General features: G+C 47.5%; 1 protein-coding gene across 3 annotated transcripts in view; it reads left to right on the top strand.

Moving 5' to 3' along the window:
- Positions 1-25,364, top strand: part of bckdk (branched chain ketoacid dehydrogenase kinase) — an 85,896-nt gene that overhangs the window by 38,129 nt on the left and 22,403 nt on the right. For all 3 annotated transcript variants that reach the window (XM_085964281.1, XM_085964280.1, XM_085964282.1), the window contains exon 8: positions 9,655-9,783. In XM_085964281.1, coding sequence (XP_085820407.1) covers positions 9,655-9,783 — 129 coding nt within the window. The remainder of the gene's footprint in view (positions 1-9,654; positions 9,784-25,364) is intronic.

Below are 25,364 nucleotides of genomic sequence, written 5' to 3'. Positions count from 1 at the left end.
TTAGGACGTTGACTGTGCCTGGTATTGTTTTCCATTAATTCTTAAATTGCGCATTATCAGGGAGAGGCATCCCATAGGCAGATTGAACAGCTCCTATAACAAGAATTTGCATTTATATGGAGCCTTTCAGGGCCTCAGGATGTCACTAATGCTTTACAGCCAAATGGAGTCATTTTGAAGTGGAGTCCCTGTTGTGATGTAGGAAACGTGGCAGCCAATTTGCACACAGCAGGCTCCCACAAATAGCAATTTGATAATGATCAGATCATATGTTTTAATGGTGTTGGCTGAGGGTTAAATACTGGCCAGGACTCCCCTGCTGTTCTTCGAAATAGTGCCTTGGGAACTTTCCAAAGGACGGCACCTCCAACAGTGCAGCACTCCCTCAGTACTGCATTGGAGTGTCAGCCTGGATTTTGTGTGTACTCATTTCGCTGGAGTGAGACTTGAACCTACAACCTTCTGACTCCGAGGCGAGAAGTGTTACCAGCTGAGCCACATAGAGCAGGTAGTTGGGACATGCGAGTCACCCAGTTGTTGCAGCAGACTGTTAGCAGGGGGTTCAAGAGGAGCCTGGCCAAGACCTGGGAGTAGGTTCCCTCCCTGTCTGTGCCATTTTATTTAGGAGCAGACTCTTTATCAGGAATTGTATGTAAATCCCAGATTGTAAATTTACATCTTTATATCCATTTTGTTCTTCAGGATACCCTGGGGACAACCATATCTTACCTTCCTATAGGGAGGTAGCCTGGTCTAGTGTCACTTTCTGAACACAGTCACTAGGAACTGTGGACCAGCATACTGTGCTCCCGTGAGGATTGCTTAAATCCTGATTATATTGTGGGACCACTTTGAGTGGAAGTGCCTTTGTAATATGATCTGTTTGCCTGTATTCTGAGTTTGCCTTCTATATACACTGGGGCAGATTTGGAGACAACTAGAACAATCACACACGTGCCAATTTACTGGTGACATCAGAACATCGATGCAGTGACTTCACTTCAAAAGTACTTCATTGGCTATGAAGCGGTTTGAGACCTCTTTAAGACATGAAAGGTGCTAAATAAAGAACAAAAAGGCCCCAGGCTCGATTCCTGGTCCATGCTGTGTTAATGGATGCCAGCAAGGGTAGATCGTGGCTTCAGTTTTCCTGCACGAGTAAGGATTGGATTACCACCTCTTATTGCTATCCAGTGACACCTGTCAGAAAGTGCAGGTGTAGGAATGTTAGGTGAGAACAGGATTGGCTTCCCTGAGCGAATAGCCTGCCGGTACTCACCGACTGGGCTCCTGTACGACCACTTGAGAAAAGTTAGGGTATGGTTGGTGGTTGCCGCCCATGGGACCTACACCAGCGGGAGTTAATGCCTTCAGGAGAAGGAAGAAAACTGGGACCAAAGAGCCACAAGGGACATTTGTCGCATCCTTCTTTATTATCCCCTCCTCCATCCAGACTGCTACTCACCCTTGCTAGACCCAGTAGACGGGCCTATTCCCAGGTCTCTATAGTTTAGTAGACAGCAATTAACAGTCCACATCCACTTGCTAACACTAGAACAACCATACAGGTGCGAATCCATTCGGTGACACTAGAACAAGTACACAGGTGCGAAACCAATGTCTAATGACAATGATTCCATAATGCAAAAGGGTCAAAGTAACCCACCAACAGATTGGGTTTGTAACTGGTTCCCGGGTATTTGGGCACTCTGAGCAGGAAACTATGAGCGCCGCCTATGCATTACCACTACCTGGGACCTTATCTGAACTGAGTTTATTTCAAAGACTTTTTTCTTGCAAATATACAACACTTAATCAGAAGCCCCGGTGGGGTGATATTTTAGTAATTGAACCATCAGCATTATCTGGAAGTGGATGGGTCACGATAACCAGCCGAAGAGGGAAAGGTATGCAGTGTGCTTGGCAATGAGCTGGCAGTTTCTGGTGTGTCAAGGGCAGGGGAAGGCTGACGTTCCTGCCATTGCACGTTGTGTGATGCAATGCTTGTTAAAAATAAACACACAGCAGGGTCCTTCCAGTTAGAGACACCGTTAGAAACACTTCATCCTAGAAATGAATCTATTTTTTTCTTTTTTGTCTCATTCTCGTTATCTTTACTGTATCTCTGTCTATTAACTTTGTGAACAATGCGTGCTCGAACACAGGTAACTCACCTGCAACTGCCCATCTGACCAGTTCCTGACCTTGCCCATCCTGGGCGCCACAAATAGAGGCAGAGCACTTCCCTACAAGGGCAGAGGGAAAATTGGACTGTTAATTGCTGTCTGCTAAACTATAGCGACCTGAGAATAGGCCCGTCTACGGGGTCTAGCAAGGGTGAGTAGCAGTCTGGATGGGGGAGGACGAAATAAAGAAGGATGCGACAAATGTCCCTTGTGGCTCTTTGGCCCCAGTTTTCTCCCTCCTGACGGTCCCATGGGCGCCAACCACCAACCATACCCTAACTTTTCTCAAGTGGTCGTATAGGAGCCCAGTCGGTGAGTACCGGCAGGCTATTCACTCAGGGAAGCCAATCCTGTTCTTGCCTAACATTCCTACACCTGCACTTTCTGACCGGTGTCACTGGATAGCAATAAGAGGTGGTAATCCAATCCTCACTCATGCAGGAACACTGAAGCCACGATCTACCCTTGCTGGCATCCATGAACTCAGCATGGACCAGGAATTGAGCCTGGGGCCTTCTTGTTCTTTATATAGCACCTTTCATGTCTTAAAGAGGTCTCAGACCGCTTCATAGCCAATGAAGTACTTTTGAAGTGAAGTCACTGTTGTTCTATGGGCAAACCTCGCAGCCAGTTTGCACACAACAAGATCCCGCAAACAGCATTGAGGCGAATGACCAGTTAATGCGATTTGTTTGAGGGATGAATGTTGGCTGCGACACTGGGAGAACTCCCTGTTCTTCTTCAACAAACCAAAATGCCGTGGGACCTCTTATGTCCACCTGACCAGGTAGACTACGCTCGCAAATGCATTTACCATCTGAGTCATCCTGTGAGCTCCCTCTGCAGCTGTCAAGGCACATCGAGGGCACCTCATGGCTGCCAGTGTGATACAATAAATAAACCAGTGTGTCGAATCGCGGTAATTCAGGTCCACGAATCACAAAATATCCTGCCGCAGCTCGGAGACTCAGGACGTACAAAGTACGCAATGAACATGCTCAGAGCCCTTATCTTCCTATTGTACGGGATGTGTTTTTATTTTAGAAATACATGTAGGTGTTTGAGCCGAGTTTCTGTGTGAGTACTGTGTGCAAGGAGAGTGGTAGCTGATCGCACCCTTTTAATGGCAGAGCCTGCCATCGCTGTAACATATTACATGGAGTGTTCCCGACAAGGTATGGTTTTACACTCCTGGGTTCACACAGTGGCGAGACTGCTTTCAGTATATAAATAGAACAGTTTGAAACCTGTTGTACTAGAGTATAGAAATACAGATCATCAACTGCAACTCCCCAGACAGTAAGCAACTAATCTTAATACAGTAAACTGTTGTTTAAACGGCACTTATTCATCCGGAATTCTTTAATAACCGGCAAAACTCAGGAGTAGGTTTTGAGACTTCCACCTCGGAAGGAACGGGGCAGTCGTGTCCCGAAAATGGTGGGGAGTGACTTGCCACTTGTTCCCGCCGTCGCTGTGGGCGCTGCATTCTTCCCCGCACAGTATCAGCTGGCCGTACAGCCAAAGAGGAACCCAAAGGGAAGTTTGACTGTATATTTGTGGGGCCAGAATAAGCAGGTGTGCTCCTTCAGCTTTTACAAACCCAGCTTGGGCCATTGCCACTCCATGTCCCACCTCCCCTCCTGAGTTCGGAACACCCCCACAGAATTACCTTCTTCTGGTCTAAGGGCGGCCGATATATAAATTGCCTCGGTAGATATACCTCTCCGTTATCCGGAATATTTAATCAACCGGCACCATCACGGTCCTGTAGGTGCCGGATACGAAAGAGTTTACTGTACTGCCATAGTTGCTGAGTACAGGACAGGTACTCAGATAGGAGGCGGGGTGGGGGGGCTCTGTGGATATGGGAAAATCAGATGCACCTCCTGCTGGGTGGCAATGCTGGTGGAGACAACAGGTCTGTGTGTGTCCCATTAAGTGCAGGAGACGCACTGCAGCGGGATGGAAACTTAAGCAGGAAAATGAGTTACAGTGCGGGAGAAACACTGCCTGCCTGTGCCTGTCCATCCTTGGGTGTCGGCCGTGGCTCAGTGGTAGCACTCTCGCCCCTGAGTCAGAAGGTTGTGGGCCCCACTCCAGAGTCTTGAGCTTAAATCTAGGCTGACACTCCCAGTGCAGTACTGAGGGAGTGCTACACTGTCGGAGGAGTCTTTCGGATGAGATGTTAAACCGAGGTCTTGTCTGCCCTCTCAGGTGAATGTAAAAGATCCCATGGCACTACTTTGAAACAGCAGGGGAGTTATCATAGAATCTTACAGCAGAGAAGGAGGCCATTCGGCCCATCGTTCCTGTGCAGGCTCTTTGAAAGAGCTCTCCAATTAGTCTCACTCCCCTGCCCTTTCCCCATAGCCCTGCAACTTTTTCCTTTTCGAGTATTTATCCAATTCCCTTTTGAAAGTTACTGTTGAAATCTGCTGTGCGCGGCAGCCAATTTGTGCACAGCAAGCGCCCACAAACAGCAATGTGATAATGACCAGTTAATCTGTTTTTTTTTTAGTGATGTTGATTGAGGAATAAATATTGGCCAGGACACCGGTGATAACTCCCCTGGTCTTCTTCAGAATAGTGCCCTGGGATCTTTTACGTCCACCTGAGAGAGCAGACGGGGCCTCGGTTTAACGTCTCATCCGAAAGACGGCACCTCCGACAGTGCAGCACTCCCTCAGTAATGGCGTGTCAGCCTAGATTTATGTACTCGAGTCTTGCAAGTAGGAACTTGAACCCACAACTTTCTGACTCCGAGGCGAGAGTGCTACCCACTGAGCCACGGCTGACTAGGATTTGAACCCTGGATTACTAGTCCAGTGACATAACCACTTCAAATATCCTCTCATTGTAAAGTGAGGAGAAGGGAAAAGTACTGGATACTGGCACTAATAGGTTCTGCCATTGACCCACTGGGAACAACGGCTGTGTGCAGTGGGTAAAGTGGGCCAGCTTGTGTCTTTTGGATAGCAAAATACTGCGGATGCTGGAAATCCGAAATAACAGCAGAAAATGCTGGAAAAACTCAGCAGGCCAGGCAACATCCGTGGAGAGAGAAATAGAGTCAACGTTTCAGGTCGAAACCCTTTGTCAAGACTGAAAAAGCACAGGAAATGAAACAGATAAAAGGCCAGTTCTCTCATCCCCATTTCCCAGCCCCCAAACTGGCCTTTTAATCTGTTTCATTTCCTGTGTTTTTTCAGTCCTGACGAAGGGTTTCGACCTGAAACGTTGACTCTATTTTCTCTCCACGGATGTTGCCTGGCCTGCTGAGTTTTTCCAGCATTTTCTGTTGTTATTTTGTGTCTTTTGGAACTGTTTTTTTATCAGCCTCTTCGGAGAAAGTGGTGTTTGCTTCATTTTGACTGGCTTATGTTCCAAAGCACAGCACTTGCTGCCAGGAAATATTTAAGACATCTGCTCCTGCACAAGCGCTCAACTTGTTTATCAAAGTTTTATGTTTACAACGAGAATTGTAGCTTGAAAAATTTCTTGTTTGAGCTGTCTATACTTGGCCCTAAAGTTTGAACTACCATGAGAAGCATAAAGGGACAGGTTCAAAACAAAGGTTTTATGCAAAGCATTAATTGAATGTGGATTGCTTTACTGTAAGTCGGTAGATTTATTCACAACCTTTTAGATAGAAGGAAAAGAAAGAACTTACATTTCTATAGTGTGTTATTACATCTCTCAAACATTCTCAAGTGCTTCACGTACAGTGACGTTTTTTTGAACTGCAATTGCTGGTGTTAGGTAGCAAAACACGGCAGCTATTTTGCACACAGCAATGTCCCACAAACAGCAAATGTGTCAAATGACCAGTTAGTGCTGTTTTGGTATTGGTTGAGGGAGAAATGTTGGTCAGGAGAACTCTCTGTTCCTCTTTGGATAGTGCCATAGGATCTTTAACCTTTAACATCTCAACCAAACGCTGGACTATTGTTAACCGAAGAAGAATTAGATAAATGTTTTAAAATAGCAAAAGGACAGCGAGAGAGAGAGCAGGAATGGGATTGGAGCAGATTGCTTTGATGCACAGCCGCAGTGGGCCAAGTGACCTCCTGTGCTGACGTTTCTCTGAAGCAATGAAGGTTGAGACACTTTACAGTTTGAATTGGATTTTGGAAAGAGTTCAAAGAATGTTTTTAGAAACAATTTTGATCAGAACGTAAATATGAATGGGTCATGTGACGTTAATTTGTGATGAATAATACCATCAGTTTGGGCTTGGGTTCAACGGTGACAGCCGGGGAATTGTCTTAGTTGCTAGGCCCTCCCTGCTGTCATTTACATGTGGTGAAGGGGCAACCGGCGACCTTCCCTTGTGGGATGGGGGTGGTGGTGGGTGGAAGAAAAATTTAAGCCAAAACAGGGATGAGGCACTAGCCTTCTCTGCCTGGGTTTACAGCATTTTTCACCAGTGTGCTGCCCACTTTGTGTCAATATAGCCGAGGAAAATCCAGGCACTGTTCTGCCCAGTGCTGTCTCTGGCCACAGATAGCAACTGTACAATGACAAAGAGCCTTTCAGAAGATTGAGTTTGACATTTAGATGGTTGAAAATCAAAGTTCAACATACGTCGGTTCCACTATATTCTGGGTATACCCTCTCTATCTGTACCATCGAATATTTGATATACTTCAGCCTCCCTATATTCTCCTCCTTTCTAGATCATACAGCTTGAACTTCTCTATTCTTTCCTCATATCTTATCCTCTGTACATTTAAGATTGGTTTTGTTGCTGTTCTCTGCGTTCTCTCTTTCGGATGAGATGTTAAACCGAGACCCCTGCCTGCCCTCTCAGGTGGATGTAAAAGAAACCATGGCACTATTTCGAAGGAAGAGCAGGGGAGTCCTGGCGAACATTTCTTCCTCAAGCAGCATCACTAAAACACATTGGGCTAAAAATTCAGTTTGGGGCACCCAGCTCGCCTGGGCGCCGGAATTACCGCTGCGCGCGGAGCCACTTGCGCCATCGGGATATTCAGTTTCAGCGCCCCAAGTGGAAGCCGGCCGCTAAACAAGGGTTTTGGCGCCCCGCTTGGGGCGCTGAAACTGAATATCGGCGCGCAAAGTGCCGCAGCACCACCCGCTGCGGCACGGCAGCCTGCGGTACTGCAGGCCTTCCTCTCACTCTTAAGGGGGAGGTGCCTGCAACAGCGCGATCCCTGCTCGCGAGTGCCGGCAAATGAGCCCGGCACCAAGGAGAAGTGCCGGGCTCTCTGGAAACAGCCGGCAATGCCGCGGGGGGGGGGGGGGGTGTAGGAGGCCGGGGACGGAGGTGCGGGCAGGCGGTCGCCCCACTACCGCCACAGGTAGGCCCCTGTGTACCGGTCGCTGTTTGCGGCCGGCGCGGAAGAGGCGGCTGCGACCTAATATGGCGCTCGGGGCGGTAGCGGGGCGCTGCGCACACCGATGACGTCATCGGTGGCAGCGCAGCGCTACAGGCTAACGCCGCCATTAGCGCCCCGCTAAATATCGCGGTGGTTGTGGCCAGAGGCGCAAAAGCCCTCTTTGGGCGCAAACTGGTGGCGCAGGCCACTGAATTTCTAGGCCATTATCTGGTCATTATCTTGTTGTGTACAAATTGGCTGCCATGTTTCCTAAATTACAACAGTGACCACACTTCAGAACTACTTCATTGGTTGTAAAGCTTTGGGATGTCCTGAAGTTGTGAAAGGTGCTTTAGAAATGCAAGTCTGTCTTTCTTTCTGTCTTTCTTTCTCTCTTTTTCTCTCTCTTTCTTTCTTTCTCTTTCTTTCTTTCTCTCTTTTCTTTCTCTCTCTCTAACACTTGTCTATGTTCTTTCTAGTAAATCTGCCCTTTGGCCAACCGTTTGCTGCATCTTCTGTCTCTATAGCTCCTCCTATTTTAGTGCCATCAGCAACTTTTACAAGCTTACATGTAATTGTGAGAGGGATGTTGTTCCTGACGCGGATCTCCGCCTGATGCGAGTGCCAATTGGAGAATTGGACTGGGCGTCAAGGCGCCCGATTTGTGGCACTCCTGATTTTCCAGTGATTCTTCAAACTGCACTTTTCTCGGGCGAAAGCTCGGGCTGGGAGTGGAGATTCACAAAAGTTACTCCTTGGTTTATGTAGCCAGGTCGTTATGTGTCTCGAAAACAACAAGGGTCTAAATACTGACCCCTGCCAGACCCCCATCTCCACGACATTGCAGCGGTTTCCTATGACTGGGGACTTTTAAAGTCAGTTTTTATTACCTCTTTTCTATGTTTTATTTTTAGTTGTTTAAGAAAAGGGGGAGAAAATCAGTGTGGGGGGGGTGTTGGGGGGGGGGGAAATTGGATCCCAAAAATCCCAGGTAAATTTGAAGAAAATTAGTAAAGAATTCGTTTTTATTTTGATCATAACTAAAACTCAAGAAAACAAGCAAGGGACTTCAAAAAGTCTTATTGTCAAGTTAAACAACAACCGATGATTATTTACACCATTCACAGACAGGGCTCACCATCAGTTTCTCACTGAAGCTCTAGATAGTTGGGGTTTTTTCATTGAAAAGCCTCAGTAACCTCTGAGGGATGCAATGTGTGTGCATCTCCAGAATGGAACAGGGGGAGTTTTGTGCTCAGATCTGGAAGGAAATCTGTTTTCACCAATTAACAAGCCGAAAAAATAAATAGATCCAGGAGCTTACAGGTGGAAATCAATTTCAAAACTGATCATAATCATAATCAACTTTATTGTCATTGTTAGTGCACAAGTGCAGTACAACGAAATGTAGGCTTGCGGCTCCCGAGAGTGTACATTTAGATTAAGACATTTAAACATTCAACATTCATTTGGCTTGTAATACATTAACATAAACATAACCATAATAAAGTGCATTGGCAGATGTGCAGGCTTTAGAGTTTATTTGTGGAGTTCAGTAGGATGACAGCCCTGGGAAAGAAGCTGTTCCTAAATCTGGTCGTACGGGTGCGAATGCATCTGTAGCGTCTCCCAGATGGCAGGAGGGCGAACAGACTGTGGCTGGGGTGGGTAGGGTCTTTGATGATGGTCCGTGACCTCCGTAAACAGCGTTTCTGGTATATGTGCTCTATGGTCGGTAGCCGGGTGCCGGTAATGCGTTGGGCAGTTTTGACTACCTGCTGCAGGGCTTTTCCGGTCATAGTAGCTACAGCTGCCATACCATACTGTGATACAGTTCGTCAGGATGCTCTCTATTGTGCAGCGGTAAAAGGTTACATCCCTTCAGCCTCCTTAGGAAATATAGGCGCTGCTGGGCCTTCTTCACCAGAGAGGAGGTATCGAGGGACCAGGAGAGGTCTTCCGTGATGTGGACTCCGAGGAACTTAAAGCTTAAAGATTTTAACAGTGTGACAAATTCAGTGAGGATTAAATTGAGCTTTCCTCCTCCTCCCACGTCTTCCGACAAACAGATCATGAGCAGGCCAGAGTTCACTGTGAAAATTAATCTTGGTTTCCTCCTTCTCTAGGCGTCTGTGTGAGCATCAGTACGGAAACGCCCCGCGGGTGCGGATAAATGGTCACGTGGCAGCAAGGTACCCTTTCATCCCCATGCCGCTGGACTACATCTTGCCTGAATTGTTGAAGAATGCGATGAGGTGAGTACTGTCTCCCCACATGGTGGAAGTGCTGATGGTGTTAATGTAACCCCACCCAATAGCTGTTGAGGACGGTGCAAGTTGCATGACGAACTCGCGTGATACAGAGAGCCTTATCCAGTCATAGTGCGGTGATCCATTGCACCCAGATACAACAACAGGAAAATCTGCAGCTTGCTTTCTTCCCCAGGCCGAGCACCGTGCCGCTAATCATGAACTCACCCTAGGGAGAGTTCTGGGTGGGGCTAGAATATAAAGGGGAGGAAATTTTGCTGCAGCTATACAAAGCCCTGGTTAGACCACGTTTTTTAAAATTTATTTGTGGGATGTGGGCATCGCTGGCAAGGCCGGAATTTATAGCCCATCCCTAATTGCCCTTGAGAAGGTGGTGGTGAGCCGCCGCCTTGAACTGCTGCAGTCCGTGTGGTGAAGGTACTCCCACAGTGCTGTTAGGGAGGGAGATCCATGATTTTGACCCAACGACGATGAAGGATCGACGATATATTTCCAAGTCAGGATGGTGTGTGACTTGGGGGGGAACTTGGAGGTGGTGGTGTTCCCATGCGCCTGCTGCCCTTGTCCTTCTAGCTGGAAGAGGTCGCGGGTTTGAGAGGTGCTGCCGAAGAAGCTTTGGCGAGTTGCTGCAGTGCACCTTGTAGACGGTGCACGCTGCAGCCACGTACTGTTGCTTTTATTTAAAGAAACATTTTTTAAAAAGTGCAAAAAAACAAAGGCAGATGGATTTCAACGCAGGTAAGTATGAGGTCATCCATTTTGGACCAAAATAGGATAGATGCAAGTATTTTTAAAATGGTGAAAAGCTAGGAACAGTGGAGTTCCAAAGAGATTTAGGGGTTCATGTACATAGATTTCTAAAATCAGGTACAAAAGAACAATCAAAAAGGCTAGTGGAATGTTAGCCTTTATAACTAGAGGGCTAGAATATAAAGGGGAGGAAATTCTGCTACAGCTATACAAAGCCCTAGTTAGACCACACCTGGAGCACGGTGTACAGTTCTGGGCACCACACCTTAGAAAGGATAAATTGGCCTTGGAAGGAGTGCAGCGCAGATTCACCAGAACGTTGCTAGGGTTCCGAGGGTTATGTTATGAGAGATTAAATAAACTAGGCTCGTATCCCCTGGATTATAGAAAGTTAAGGGGTGAATTAATTGAGGTTTTTAGGATTTTGAAAGGAATGGATAGGGTTGATAGAGAGCAACTTTTTCTGCTGGCGGGTGAGTCTAGGACAAAGGGACATAGCGTTAAAATCAGAGCCAGGCCATCAGCAGGGAAATTAGGAAGCATTTCTTCACACAGAGGGTGGTAGAAGTGTGGAACTCTCGCCCACAAAAAGCAGTAGATGCTGGGGCTCAATTAATAATTTAAAATCTGAGATCAATAGATTTTTGCTAGCCAAGGGTATTAAACGATCGGGAGCCAAGGTGGGTAAATGAAGTTGGGATACAGATCAGTCATGATCTCACTGAATGGCGGAACAGGCTCGAGAGGCTGAATGACCTCCTCATATTCCTATGTTCCTATCAGTACATGATGAAGCAATTGATAGAATTCATTTTAATCTATTGGATATTAAGCTTCTTGGAGTAAACTGTGATGCTCAGCTTTTGCTGCTGCAACAGTTAGAGACAACCCAGTAAGAGGCAATTAAGAATGAGGTTCTGCTGAGGGAGTTTGAGAAGCTAGGGTCTAAATTAATCATCATAACCTCAAAGGTAATAATCTCTGGATTCCTATCTGAGCCACGTGTAAATTGGCATAGGGACAAGCAGATCAGAGAGTTAAATGCGTGGCTCAAAGAGTGGTGTGGAAAGAAGGGGTTTCAGTTCATGGAACAGTGGCACCAGTACTGGGGAAAGAGGGAGCTGTTCCATTGGGAGGGGCTCCACTTAAACCGGGCTGGGATCAGTGTCCTGGCGAACCGAATAATTGGGCTGTAGATAGGGCTTTAGCTAAAGGGGGGGCGGAGGGGGCAGGTGAGGGGAAATATAGAAATCTAAAGAGAAAAGTCAAGGCAATAGAGCAGTGTAGCGAGTTGGGTAAGGATAAGCAGCGTGTGACAGGAAGGGACAGAGAGTTTAACAGTAATAGTGCATCAGCGAATAAGGTGAAAACAGGGAATATGGTAAAAGGTTAAAATTGAAGGCTCTTTACCTGAATGCATGAAGCATTCATAACAAGATAGATGAATTAGTGGCACAAATAGAGATAAATGGGTATGATCTAATAGCCATTACAGAGACATGGTTGCAAGGTGACCAGGGTTGGGAACTAAATATTCCAGGGTACTTGACGTTTCAAAAAGACAGGTAGACTGAACAGGAGGTGGGGTAGCCCTGATAATTAAAGCTGACATAAGGACAATAGTGAGAAAGGACCTTGGCTCGGAAGATCAGGAAGTAGAATCAGTATGGGTGGAGATAAGAAATAACAAGGGGTAGAAAACAGTGGTGGGAGTAGTTCATAGGCTCCCTAAAAGTAGCTATATAGTTGGACAGAGTATTAATCAAGAAGTAATAGGAGCTTGTAACAAAGGTAATGCAATCATCGTGGGGGTCTTTAATCTTCATATAGATTGGGCAAATCAAATTGGCAAGGGTAGTCTGGAGGACAAGTTCATGGAATGCATTCGGGACAGTTTCCTAGAACAATACGTCATGGAACCAACCAGGGAACAGACTATTTTAGATTTTGTTTTGTATAATGAGACAGGGTTAATTAGTAATCTTATAGTAAAGGATCCTCTAGGGAAGAGTGATCATAATATGATAGAGTTTCACATTGAGTTTGAGAGAATCCAAAACTAGAGTCTTACACTTAAAAAAAAAAGCCAATTACATAGGTATGGGGGGGGAGTTGACTACGGTAGATTGGGAAATTAGCTTAAAAGGTATGACGGTAAATAAGCAGTGGCAAACATTTAAGGAAATATTCCAAAATTCTCAACGAATATACATTCCATTGAGAAATAAAAAATCCATGGGAAAAGTGATCCATCTGTGGCTAACTGAAGATGTTAAGGATAGTATTAGATTAAAAGAAGATAAGGAGGAACTTCTTCACTCAGGAGGTTGTGAACCTTTGGGATTCTCTGCCCCAGAGGGCTGTGGATGCTGAGTCCTTGAGTATATTCAAGACTGAGAGCGATAGATTTTTGGACTCTCGGGGAATCAAGTGATAGGGTGGGAAAGTGGAGTTGAGGTCGAAGATAAGCCATGATCTTATTGAATGGCGGAGCAGACTCGAGGGGCCATATGGCCGACTTCTGCTCCTAATTCGTACGCTCTTATGTAATAGAAAGTGCCAATGGCTGAGGTACTTTATGGAGAAAGGGTCTGTGACAGCCATTGGAAGGACAGGGGCCCAGGGTAAACTTTCTAGCAGCCTCTTTACACAGGAGCCAGGCTGCAAAAGGCCTGCAATGATTGACTTTGGCCGCTCAGGGGAGGAGATATCTGAAGCCATCTGGCAAATTGCTTAGCCTTTTACCCAGAAGAGCCAGTTTCTCTACTGATCATCGTAAGCTTCCCATTTCCTAGTGACTATTATCTCCAAGTACCAGCAGGTCTGAGGAAACTCCAGGCTCCCTGGGCTGGCTGTTTTTTATTAATATTTTCAGCTGTGCGCCATGCCATTGAAACAAAGCTTAACTTTACAGTGGTAAACCACACAAATGTTGGTAGCTACACAAATATCCAAAATAAAAACAAAATAGATTTTTTAACACTTTTCCTTTTTCCCTTCCTCCTCTGTTCTTCCCCATTCCTTTACGTTGACTTTATATCTATCTTCTAATCCAATCCCCCTTTCCTGATAGTTTCTTCTTCTTGAAGAAATGGATCCCGAATTTCCTCAATAGTCTGCCGGACTTCTGCCAAAACTCTAGTGGGGTCTGACGGAGTCCATCAGAAAAAGACAAGGGACCAGGTTACCCTGAGTCCCCACAACTTCTGTAATATCCCAGTCGGTCAAGTGTGGGGCAGAAGCTCGACTTTCCCCCCGCCCAACCCCTTCACAAGGCCTATGGGGCAGAGACACCCCACAATGGGAGTTTCTGCTTTCCTGGTTCATTAGAGACCCGGCATATCACTGGAGGCTGATGCACCGGGAGAGATGAGGCACATCAGCCTCGCAAGTGGGCCCCACTCAGGAGCTTCCAGGCGCGGGAAGTGAAATAAAAGGGAAGTTTAAAAAAAAAATCTAAATTGGACAAGGGCGATGAGGGAGCACTGTGGGAGAGGTTGCCAAGGGAAACCTTTCAAGCTGAGGAGCTGTGGGATTTTCTAGCTGAATGGGGCAGACGGATGTCGGAGATGCCCCCACAGTGGCAGGAAGGCCTGCTGCCCCCATGTAAATTAGGTGTCCTCCCTCTGATCCTGCAAGCTGTGGTGGGGGTCAGCGCTGGAGGACACCATGGGAGCATTCCTGGTGTAGACACAGGATCGTGGCCCGTGGACTTTTGGAGCCACCGTCTTTGGTTAGCTGAAGCCCAGCTGTAGAAGCCGATTTCCAGCCATTTGGATGCCAATGGCTAGCTTGGCGTGTTTGCATCATAAATGTAGCTAGGTCAATTTGATGTATAAACACACATTAAATCAGGACACAGTGTCCTTGACATTAGCCCTTGGAATACAGTTGCACCAAGGTTGCTGTTTTCATACCTTCGCGCTCTTCCCACGGAGAATAGTGTAAAGTAGTGGCGGATTCACAGGCTGATTAACGGTCTGACAGGCCGCGACGTGAACGCTCCTTCCATGGCCATATCCACCTTTACACCAGCCGATAGGGCGGTTGGTCCTGTATGGCGGGAGGGTTTATAGGCTCCCACAACCTGTACAATGCGAGAATCCCGCTGGATGACAACCTAAAACCTCAGACGGGGCTCCAGTCTCCACGCGCTGGGACCTTCTGCCTCAGAGACAGGAATGCTACCACTAAGCCACAGGCTGGCTCCTGCACCCAGGTGAGATGACTTGGCTGCAGATCAATATGGTTAAAAAAAAGAGCGAAAACTGGGAATGCTGGAAATCTGAAGTAAAAACTTGAAATGCCGTAAATAACACAGCAATTCCGACACCATCGAAGAAGAGACAATATTTTGGCATTTTGAGTTGTGACGCTTTGGTAGAACTGGCAAAATTGACTCAAACCTGAGCCAGCCATGTTCTGTCCTGCACTAAGCCCTGCTTGCCCATCATTTCCCGTTCTCGATGATCTACTCTGGCTCTCTGCCTAGAGAAATGCCCTTGGACAAGACGTTACTTGGGATTGTGGCTCCGGATAAGATGTCAGTGAGTCACGCTATCCTGGACGGTTCCCTCTACGACAAGAACTATTAAAACTCTTGAGATTGACCTTTCAGTTGACAGCCGCTATGTTGTGCAATTTTAACTTTTGCTTGTAAAAAAATAGCTTTGAAACAATGTTTTGAAACAGTGAGTAAGCTGATCTCAGTGTTTATATAACAGGAAACAGCTGGTTGCCAGATACAGCTCTGACTCCTCCCAGTTCTGCACTGAATGTACTTGGCACCAATCTCTGGCCCGCTGACACAAACTGTTTTTAAAGCATAAAAGGAGAGGTCATGTTAGGAGATGTGTTTTTTTTCTTCAAATTTCTTGTTATCACAGCAGTGAATTAGGAAATTCAGAAGAAACTTCTTTACCCAGAGAGTGGTTAGAATGTGGAACTCGCTACCACAGGGAGTGGTTGAAGCGAATAGTATAGATGCATTTAAGGGGAGGCTAGACAAGCATATGAGGGAGAAGGGAATAGAGGGTTATGCTGATAGATTTAGATGAGGAAAGACAGGAGGAGTCTCGAGTGGAGCATAAACGCCGGCATGGACACTGGTTGGGCCGAATGGCCTGTTTCTGTGCTGTATATTCTATGTTATCCTGTGTATCCAGTTCACCTGAAATGGGATAATAAGACCTGTGCGGGATCCTTCGCACAGCTCAGTGTGGCCGCTTATTGTTTTGAAATAGACTATTTCAGGATCCTATTTTTACAGTTGATTAATTCTTTGCTATGATTAATCTGTAAACCTCTCAGGAACCCGATACAGAATACTAGATATTTAAGATTAGCTGAGAGAGTTTTTAGTTTATCTCTCACACCACCAACTTTGAATTAGCTCCACCGATTCCGTTCCTTCCTGATGCATCAACCCCACTTTCTCCCTGTGATCAACATATCCCCAAACCCGTCCCTCTCCAGAGAGGTGTGGAATTGCCTCTTGAGCCCAGTTTTAGGGGCCAGTCCCAGTAAGTTACTCCACAGATCTGTAACACTTTGGGTGAAAACATTGTAGGGGGTGGTGGGTTTGTTGGCCTTTTTAAATTGAACTTGACAATTCGAATCGTCTCACTCCCTGGTTCTGGGGCTTGGAATTATTTAGGGGATGTGATAGATGTAGGCAGACAACTGTTTGGTGCAAGAACAAATATCTTATTTAGAAATCGCACACCACACGAATTAACTAAACAAAAACGTATACGCAACTGGTACGGAGGTTATGCAGTGAGGGGAAAAAACCCAAACAAAACAAAAAAAAACACCTCCCACCACTACACTAACTAAGTTAGGCTCTGAAATTACAAGGAATTTCTTCACCCAGAGAGTGGTGAACCTGTGGAATTCTCTACCACAGAAGGCGGTTGAGGCCAAGTCTTTAAATATATTCAAGAAGGAGTTAGATATATTTCTTAGAGCTAAAGGTATCAAGGGATATGGGGAGAAGGCAGGGACAGGGTACTGAGTTTGGATGATCAGCCATGATCTCATCGAATGGTGGAGCAGGCTCGAGGGGCCGAATGGCCTACTCCTGCTCCTATCTTCTATGTTTCTATGCTCACCAAAGGATTTCTCCACAGTTTAGACCAGTTGCACACTGCTTTCTCTCTCCTCAATCTTGTGGACTCCTTGGCTGGTTGCGGTGTCTTCGGTATTAGCACTGGTCGACGTTTGATGGTAAACAAGTTTTTCCTCGAGTCAGCGCTGGATGATGGTTGATCTTTCAGTGACTCCGAGGCTTCTTGTTAGGTTTTCTTGTTGCGTTGTTGTAACCTCGTGTGGCAAGTTAGATGTTTCAAAGCCAGAGTCCAAGAGCCCAGAGTCCAAGTGCTTTTCCAGCACGTTCTCGGGTACGTTTCTTCTGCTCCGGTTTGCTGCTGCTGCCCGCCGGCACACTCTCTCTTCAGCCCGTCTGTTGAGGTCTCTTTAGCTACGAGCAAGCCCCCAGTTATACCTGAGAGGCTGCTTAAACTTTTGCGCCAAAACTCGGTGCACAATTGATTTTAGATGACTCCCTTTGTGCGATTTTGGCAGGCTGATCAACTCTGATGTGATCCCTTTGTGAGAATTTTGTTGGGCTGATTGAGCATTAGCATGATACAAGATTCCCAAAGGTGTTGATGGGGTTTTTGAATGGTGCTGTTAGAATGTAATCAGGTCTTGATACTGTCCATTGTGTGTTTTGCCGATGCCAGGGGTTTTCTGTATAGCCGTTTTAAGAACTATTAAAATATGTATGTATCTGGGTCCCTGGTACGTAGGCTTTTGTTAGACTGCTAATGTCTCCCTGGGGGCCTGTCTCCCAGGTGGGTTATGTTGTGTTGGTACCTTTCTACCTAGACACAATTTAGGACTCAGAACTCAGAGATTCAAACATGAAGTGCTTTATTGGAAGGAAAGGAAGTTCTGGCAAGTTCCGAACAATGAGAGCTAAACTTAACAGAGAACACCCAACCATTTATCTGCTGTGACAGCGCCACCACAGGTGGGAGGAGAACACACAATACATAACATTTCCTCCCCTCTTAAATGGAAGGTCCACATTATTCCTCAACAGGTAAGTTACTTTCAATGCACTCAATGAACCTAGGGTAGAGGTAGACTGCCTCAAACCCTGACTTTACCCTGGGGTTTATTCTGCCCCAGTCTTGTGGGTAAGTCACTAAGCCTACAGATCCAAGCGTCTTGGAGGCCGCCGCTCCCTGACAGGATACCGGTGGTCATCGCTGGCTTCCACAGCAGTAGGCATTGACACAGGCCTGGATGGAGAAGGTGCCTGTGTCAGTCGAAAGTCAGGAGTTTGCACAGGTGGAACAGTCTCTTTGACTTCCTGTGTTGGAGAAGAGCACTGTGGCAAAGGATGCTGGTTTGCGGTATCATCCGGAAACAGTTCAGGCCAACCAGCCGTTGGAGCCTCTGTGGCTGTCTCTGCTCCTAGCAACAGTTGATCTGTGTGTCTTCTCCAGACGACGTCCTCAGCAGTCTCAACCGTGTAAGACACAGGGCCCGTCTGCGCGATCACCGTAGCAGGAACCCATTTCGGTCCAGTGTTGTAGTTTCGAGCTAGGACGTGCTCTCCAGGATGAAACCGTCTCTCCTTGGCTCTTTTCTCTCTCTGTTCAACTTGAGCTTGTTGTCGACAATGGACAACCTGTTCTGCCCTTGGAGGTTTGAGTAAGTCAAAACTTGTCCGCAACTGCCTCTTTATCATGAGCGAAGCGGGGGAAGTTTTGGTTGTGGCATGCGGCTCGTTCCTATGGTTAGCAGCCCTATAAGGATCCCATTTCCCTGTGCAGACCCAGCATACAATTTAAAATGTCCAAACTCAATCCAATAGGCCCTAGTTTAGTCCAAAGGCGCCTAATAGTGATATATTTCTGTCCACATTTCTCCTCCAAAAGGTCCAACACAGTCCCTTTTTAAATTCCAGACACATGTCCATTGAGTAGGGGGTCTGGAATTTTGTGAATCCTACAACATTTCCAGCTGACCTCACTTGCTGCTTCCTACATTTTTAACTTGCCTGTTGGATTGGATCAATTTTATCAAATCGCTGTCATAATCTTCCAAACTTCAGTTAGGTCACCTCAAACCTTCCTCTTTTCCAGGGCGAGACGCACAACTTCCCTTACCTTGCCTTTTCTCATAACTTCAACTGTGATACCTTCCCCATCCATCTCCTCCACTTGTTTCCTGTACCAGCTTGATCCAAATTGTCCTTCTTTCCCTCGCTAGCTTTTCCTTATTCTGTTTGTTTTTGCTCGACTTGCTGGAGTCTGATCAATCCTCCTCTCCCATGTCACAGTTTGTTCCCTCAGCTTGTATTAATGAGGGCTGGATGCTTTGCCTACTGACTATGATTAGGTACAAACAGCTTGTCCAGACCAGTATCTCTTTGACAGCTTGTTTGTCTCTCATGAGGCCCTTGCCCACTATCTCGATCTTTGGTTCCCTTGCAACCTTTCTTCTATCATTAGAGCTTTCTAGCTTTCTCCTGGTCGCGTGGCCTGTCTCTCCACAGAGCTACTTGTTGTGAGCACCATCATAAACAAACCGGTCAAGAGCCCTAGTAGGAGCACATCAAAAACCTATTAAACCATGAACTCAGTTTAAAAAAAAGTCATTCTGATTTACTGCGTGGGTGTGCCACACAAACAGAGAGTGTGGTGGAGGCAGTGTATGTGGTATACGAGCCAATAGCCGTGTTACAAACATCACTCCATCATGTCTGCATGGCTCAGCAGACATGTTTGAGCTGTTTCTAGAATATTTTGCAACACTGCCTGTGGCAACTGGGTGTGGTACCAGTTAACTCTGTAACCACTGCTAGCTGCCATTAACTCTGTAACCGCTGCTAGCTGCCCTTAACTCTGTAACCGCGGCTAGCTGCCATTAACTCTGTAACCAGTGCTAGCTGCCATTAACTGTAACCAGTGCTAGCTGCCGTTAACTCTGTAACCGCTGCTAGCTGCCCTTAACTCTGTAACCGCGGCTAGCTGCCATTAACTCTAACCGCTGCTAGCTGCCGTTAACTCTGTAACCACTGCTAGCTGCCATTAACTCTGTAACCGCTGCAGAGATGAATCCGGAGAACTGGGAAGAACGGGCCCTCCTATTGAATAAGTGATACTAATTTACAGGACTTGAATTTCCTCTGCTCTCTAGGGCTTTACATAAGCTGTTACCATTGTTCAGTCTCAATGATGACATTCTTTAAAGTTGGTCTCTGTCCAGCATAGACTCCATTGCCAAGCCTTTGGAGGCCGCTCATTGCACACATTGTCTTCTGAGACTTTCTGTTTCTTTTGTATATTCAGTTTATTTTTGTCCAATGCTTTGGATGTTGTTTTTCTCCCGTTATCGTCAAGTTTCCATTGGCAGAACACACTGTCCTGTAGTGAGAGGGCAGCAGTCTGCCCTGCCCTTAACCATTCAGTAGGAGAGTCATTTGTCCCCTGATATTTTTATCCCACCCGCCCCTGCTCCATAAGTCACCTGTCTGATGCCAGAATCCTCACCTTGTGGGAGAGCACATGAAGGATAATTGACAGACTGGCACATTGTAACGGTGCTGCAACGCACAGTGCCACCACACTGAGGGCCGCAGACTAATTTCCCACCACTTGTTACAGACATCTCTGGAGTATACACTTAATGCCCCAGCGAGTTTTCAGGTGAGCATCATTCTGGGGGTGACCAGAATCTGTGTGTTGAATGATACTGATGCACCTGGGAAATTAGGTACACCGCACATGCTCAGACCGCACAATCCAAATACAGCTCAGAGTCACGGCTTCGGGGCAAAACTATTAGGTCCAAGCCCAGGCTTTAGGGAGAGGCTGAAGCCTTCAGGTAAAAACTTTTAATGAAGGCATTAAAAGACCCAAGAGACAATTAAGTGGATAAACTTAATCATGTTGCTGTGAAATATGTAATTTAACATTTTTTGCTTAAACTCTTATTTATGACATTAGACATTTCAGTTGAAAAAATGCGAATGGAAAGAAATATCCGAAAGTATTTTGAGAGAAGTGTGTGAACGCAGTGACCAGATCAAAGCAACGAGTTTACAGACTTTCCATTATAAATGGGGACAAAGCAATTTATAATGGAGAAAGTTGGCTCGAAGTGTGTGAAGGTGTAGGATTTTAGATCAATTAATAAAGATACGGGGGGGGAGGAGGAGAAATTTGTGTGTTCAGCGCCACATGATGGCGCTAAAACGCCATTAAGAGCTCTACCGCCAGCTGATGGCAGTTCCAGCGCCGCACGCCATATCCGTCTGCCGGTAGCACTGCTGGTAAAGTCGATCGCCAGGGACATCGCAATCACGGAAATCATGACGTCAGTGAATGTGCAACGCTCACTTGACGCCCGAGATCTCAACTTTGTTTTGGCCATTGAACTTACCAGCTGGAGAAAACGACGACAGGTTGAGGTGGCGTGCAGCAGCTGGATGCCGGGCCCAGCGATGCTATTTAAAGGGATCCTCACCAATCACTCGCACCTGACAGGGCTTTGAAGTTTGAGTGGCTGTGCTCTACTTCCTGCTACTGCAAGAGTTTTCTTAAGTCGTTTCAAGGTTCTTTGGTATCAGGGAGTGTTCTGGCAAGTACAAAACTCGCTCATTATTTTTGAAACGCTTCAAACTTACAACACTTCCTAAAAGTCATGGGGGCTGTCCTGGCAGTCAACCTCGCCCTCCAGGATCTATGGAGGAGGGAGCGGAGGCAGCGAGAAAGACGGGAACATGTGCGCAGAGGGAGGAGGAGTGCCATCAGGGCTCTCAACAGGAGGCCTTACCCTCCAGGGGTATCCCGAGAGTACTTCTCTTACCTCCAATTAAGCGAGGAACAGTGTATTCGGAGGCTTCACTTCACCAATGAGGTGGTCACAGAACTCTGCCACCTCCTGCAACCAGACCGCCAGCCTCGGACGAGGGCGATCACGGCTCTCCCAGTGGCAGTCAAGGTCACCGTCGCCCTCAATTTGTTTGCCAGCGGATCCTTCCAGTCTGCAGCAGGAGACATAGCTAACATCTCACAGTTTGCCATCCATCGTTGCATCCGGGAGGTCACTGAGGCTCTCTACAGCAGGAGAAGGGACTACATTGGCTTCCCGATCACCAGAGAGATGCAGGGCGAGCGTACATGTGGCTTTTCCAGGATAGCGGGCTTCCCCATGGTGCAGGGTGCCATTCACTGCATCTATGTGGCTTTGCGGGCACCGCATAACAATCCTGAGATCTTCTGTAACCGCAAAGGCTACCACTCACTTAATGTGCAGTTGGTGTGCGACCACACACAGTGAATCCTCAAAGTCAATGCCTGCTATCCTGGCAGCAGCCACGATGCCTTCATCCTGTGCCAGACCAGTTCCGCAGGGCTCAGTACTTTTTGTGGTATATATCAACGATCTTGACTTGAATATAGGGGGTATGATTAAGAAGTTTGCAGATGATACTAAAATCGGCTGTGTGGTTGATACTGAAGAAGGAAGCTGTAGACTGCAGGAAGATATCAATAAATTGGTCAGGTGGGCAGAACAGTGGCAAATGGAATTCAATCTGGAGAAGTGTGAGGTAATGCATTTGGGGAGGGCTAACAAGGAAAGGGAATACACATTAAATGGTAGGACACTGAGTAGTGTAGAGGAACAAAGGGACCTTGGCGTGCATGAAGGTAGCAGGCCAAGTATATAAGGTGGTTAAGAAGGCATACGGAATGCTTGCCTTTATTAGCCGTTGCATAGAATACAAGAGCAGGGGGGTTATGCTTCAACTGTATAAAACATTAGTTAGGCCTCAGCTAGAGTACTGCATGCAGTTCTGTTCACCACATTACAGGAAAGATGTGATTGCATTAGAGAGGGTACAGAGGAGATTTACAAGGATGTTGCCGGGAGTAGAGAATCTTAGCTATGAGGAAAGACTGGATAGGCTGGGTTTGTTTTCCTTGGAACAGAGGAGGCTGAGGGGAGACCTTATTGAGGTGTATAAAATTATGAGGGGCATAGATAAAGTGGATACAGAGGACCTATTTCCCTTAGCAGAGGGGTCAAAAACCAGGGGGCACAGATTTAAAGTAATTGGGGGAAGGTTTAGAGGGGATTTGAGGGGAAATCTCTTCACCCAGAGGGTTGTGGGGGTCTGGAACTCACTGCCTGAAAGGGTGGTAGAGGCAGGAACCCTAACCACATTTAAAAAGTACTTGGATGTGCACTTGGAATGCTGTAACCTGCAGGGCTACGGACCAAGAGCTGGGAAGTGGGATTAGGCTGGATAGCTCTTTGTTGGCCGGCACAGACATGATGGGCCAAAATTGCCTCCTTCTGTGCTGTAACTTTCTATGATTCAGTGTGCCAGCACTCTTCCAGCCACCACGTCAAGCTCGAGGGTGACTGCTCGGAGACAAGGGCTATCCGATCTCCACCTGGCTCATGACTCCCCTCCGCAACCCCAACACTCGTGCTTGGCACCCATATAACGAGAGCCATGCTGCCACCAGGAACATCATCAAGCAGACCGTGGGCCTACTGAAGTAACGGTTCCACTGCCTTGACTGCTTGGGAGAAGTTCTCCAGTACTCGCCAGAGCGGGTGTCCCATTTCGTGGTGGTCTGCTGCATGCTCCACAACTTGGCCATCATGAGGGCCCAGCCCTTGCCAGCAGGGATTGCGGGTCCACCTCAGGAGGAGGACGATGGAGAAGAGGACGAGGAGGGATGGAGGAGGCAGCCAGACATTCGGCCTTCCGGATGGTCCGTGACCAGCTCAACAGACTCCGATTCGAATGAAGGAAACCCCAGATCCCCGTTGCTCACCATATCCTCATCATGCCATCCCTGTAGCAGGCCATATCACAGCGTCCTCCTGGGAGCAAAGCTGAAATGAGAGACACCACAAAAGATTCCAAACACAATTAATAAATGTATCTATACACATATCACACATATTACATCAACACTATTAACTAAACACCCTTGTGCAATCCCTTAGTGCTGTCGTTCATGTGCCTTTTCCTACTCTAGTGCCCCTACGTAGTGCGCCCCCAGTGGCTGCAGCACGGCTGGTGGAAGAGGCTGCTGAGCGGGACACTTCAGATGGCCTTGCAGGACGACCTTGACCAGCTGTGGACCTGGAAGGCTCGGCTGTAGACTGCACCACCTCAGTTTGGGCGGCAGCAGTCTGGGCTGGCTGGATGACAGGCAGCGACAAGGGCAATGGTGGAGTGGCAGTGGGAGGAGCAGGAATGTTCTCATCCTGAGAGAGGACAGCAGGTTCCTGCTCCACTGATGCACTGCCACTCCCCCGGGGCGGCACCTCAGCATTCCTAGCAATCTGTTGCAGCACAGATTGCTGGCCTGCTGTGACACTGTGAAAGCCCGTCAACAGTGGTAGACCCAGCCACGATGGCAGCAGTTCGAGCTTGGGTGGCATCAAGCTGAGACTGCATGAGAGCAGTCAGATCTTGGATGCCACCAAGCAGATACTGCATGAGAGCAGTCTGAGCTTCTGCTGCAGCACTAAGACGTTGGGTCTCTTCCGCTTGTGCTGCAATGGAAGCTGCGACATCGCCCATCATGCGCGCCATCATGTCTGGGTCGCCACGGTCTCTCTGGGAGTCTACCATCATTTGCAGACAGGAAATGATGGTAGACTCCATCGAGATCCTCATCTGAGTCCTGTGGAGCAGAACTCGCGCGCGAACTCGACCTCCGGGGAGCTGGCCCCCGAGCTCCCCTTTCCCCCTGGCCTTGCTGCAGCCCGCTCGTCCCCGGTGCATCACCCTGTGCAGATCCCGCTACTGCACTAGCCTCTAAAGAACGCATAGTGCCAGTATCTGAGCTGGTGTCTGCGAGTGACAGATGCAGTGACGTGGTGTCTTCTTTCTGCTCTTCCTCCCCCCCCTCACTCTCTGCGGTGCCCTCGGGGACAGGCTGCTCGGGTGCTTGCTGATTATCTGAAAGCAGAAAGGCACAAGAGTCATGTTATGGTGAGGGGTACGGGGCAGGAAGGCAGAAATGCAGGCAAACAGCATGATTAGCTTGAAAGTGAGAAAAGATTGTGGGCTGAGGGGGAAGTGGGGTGTGAGAAGAAGAAGTAGGAATGAACATACCGTTGTTGTCCTCAAGGGGGTCATTGTCGCCCATAGCCACGGTGCCCACGACCCGGTGCCTAATGATCTCCAGCACTCTACTCTCCCACTGGCTCAGTGGTTCAATGTGGGCTTGGCCCCTCCGGTTGTGAGCCACTTTAGCCTGCAAGAGAAAGGAAAGTGTGTGAGAGAGTGTTTGGGTGATGTGCCTGCCATAGTTGAATAGCTGTCATGGTGTGCAAGTGTGAAATGTGGGTGTGCGTGTTGGTAGGTAGAGATTGTTGGTGGGTGAGTGCTGGGGGTGTGGTGCTTTGGGCAGTGTGTGTAGATTGTGGTTCAGATGGTGGTATGTAGCATTTGTTGAAGCATTGACTCACCCTGACCACCCGTGTGAGGTTGTTATACTTCTTCCTGCACTGGGTGTGGGTCCTGGGGACCACAGTGCTGCCCATCACGTGTTGTGCCACCTCCCTCCACATAGTGCAGGACACTTATGGTGAGGGCCTCCTGCCAGCTGGCGAACACCAAAGCCTCCAAAGCTTCATCGGAGAACCTCTGGGCTCTCTGCTTGGGGTGCCGATCTGCCATCCTGATTATTCCTCCTCCTATTCCTCATCCTCGTCGTCGTCATCCCCAACAATGATGAGAATGAGGTGCTGCAGCATCAACG

The sequence above is a fragment of the Somniosus microcephalus genome, chromosome 22 (genome assembly GCF_052327205.1).
Source record: "Somniosus microcephalus isolate GS21.2 chromosome 22, FLI_Smic_1.0, whole genome shotgun sequence".
NCBI lineage: Eukaryota > Metazoa > Chordata > Chondrichthyes > Squaliformes > Somniosidae > Somniosus > Somniosus microcephalus.
The sequence above is the reverse complement of the archived record's forward strand: the minus strand, read 5'-3'. Positions and strand labels throughout refer to the sequence as shown.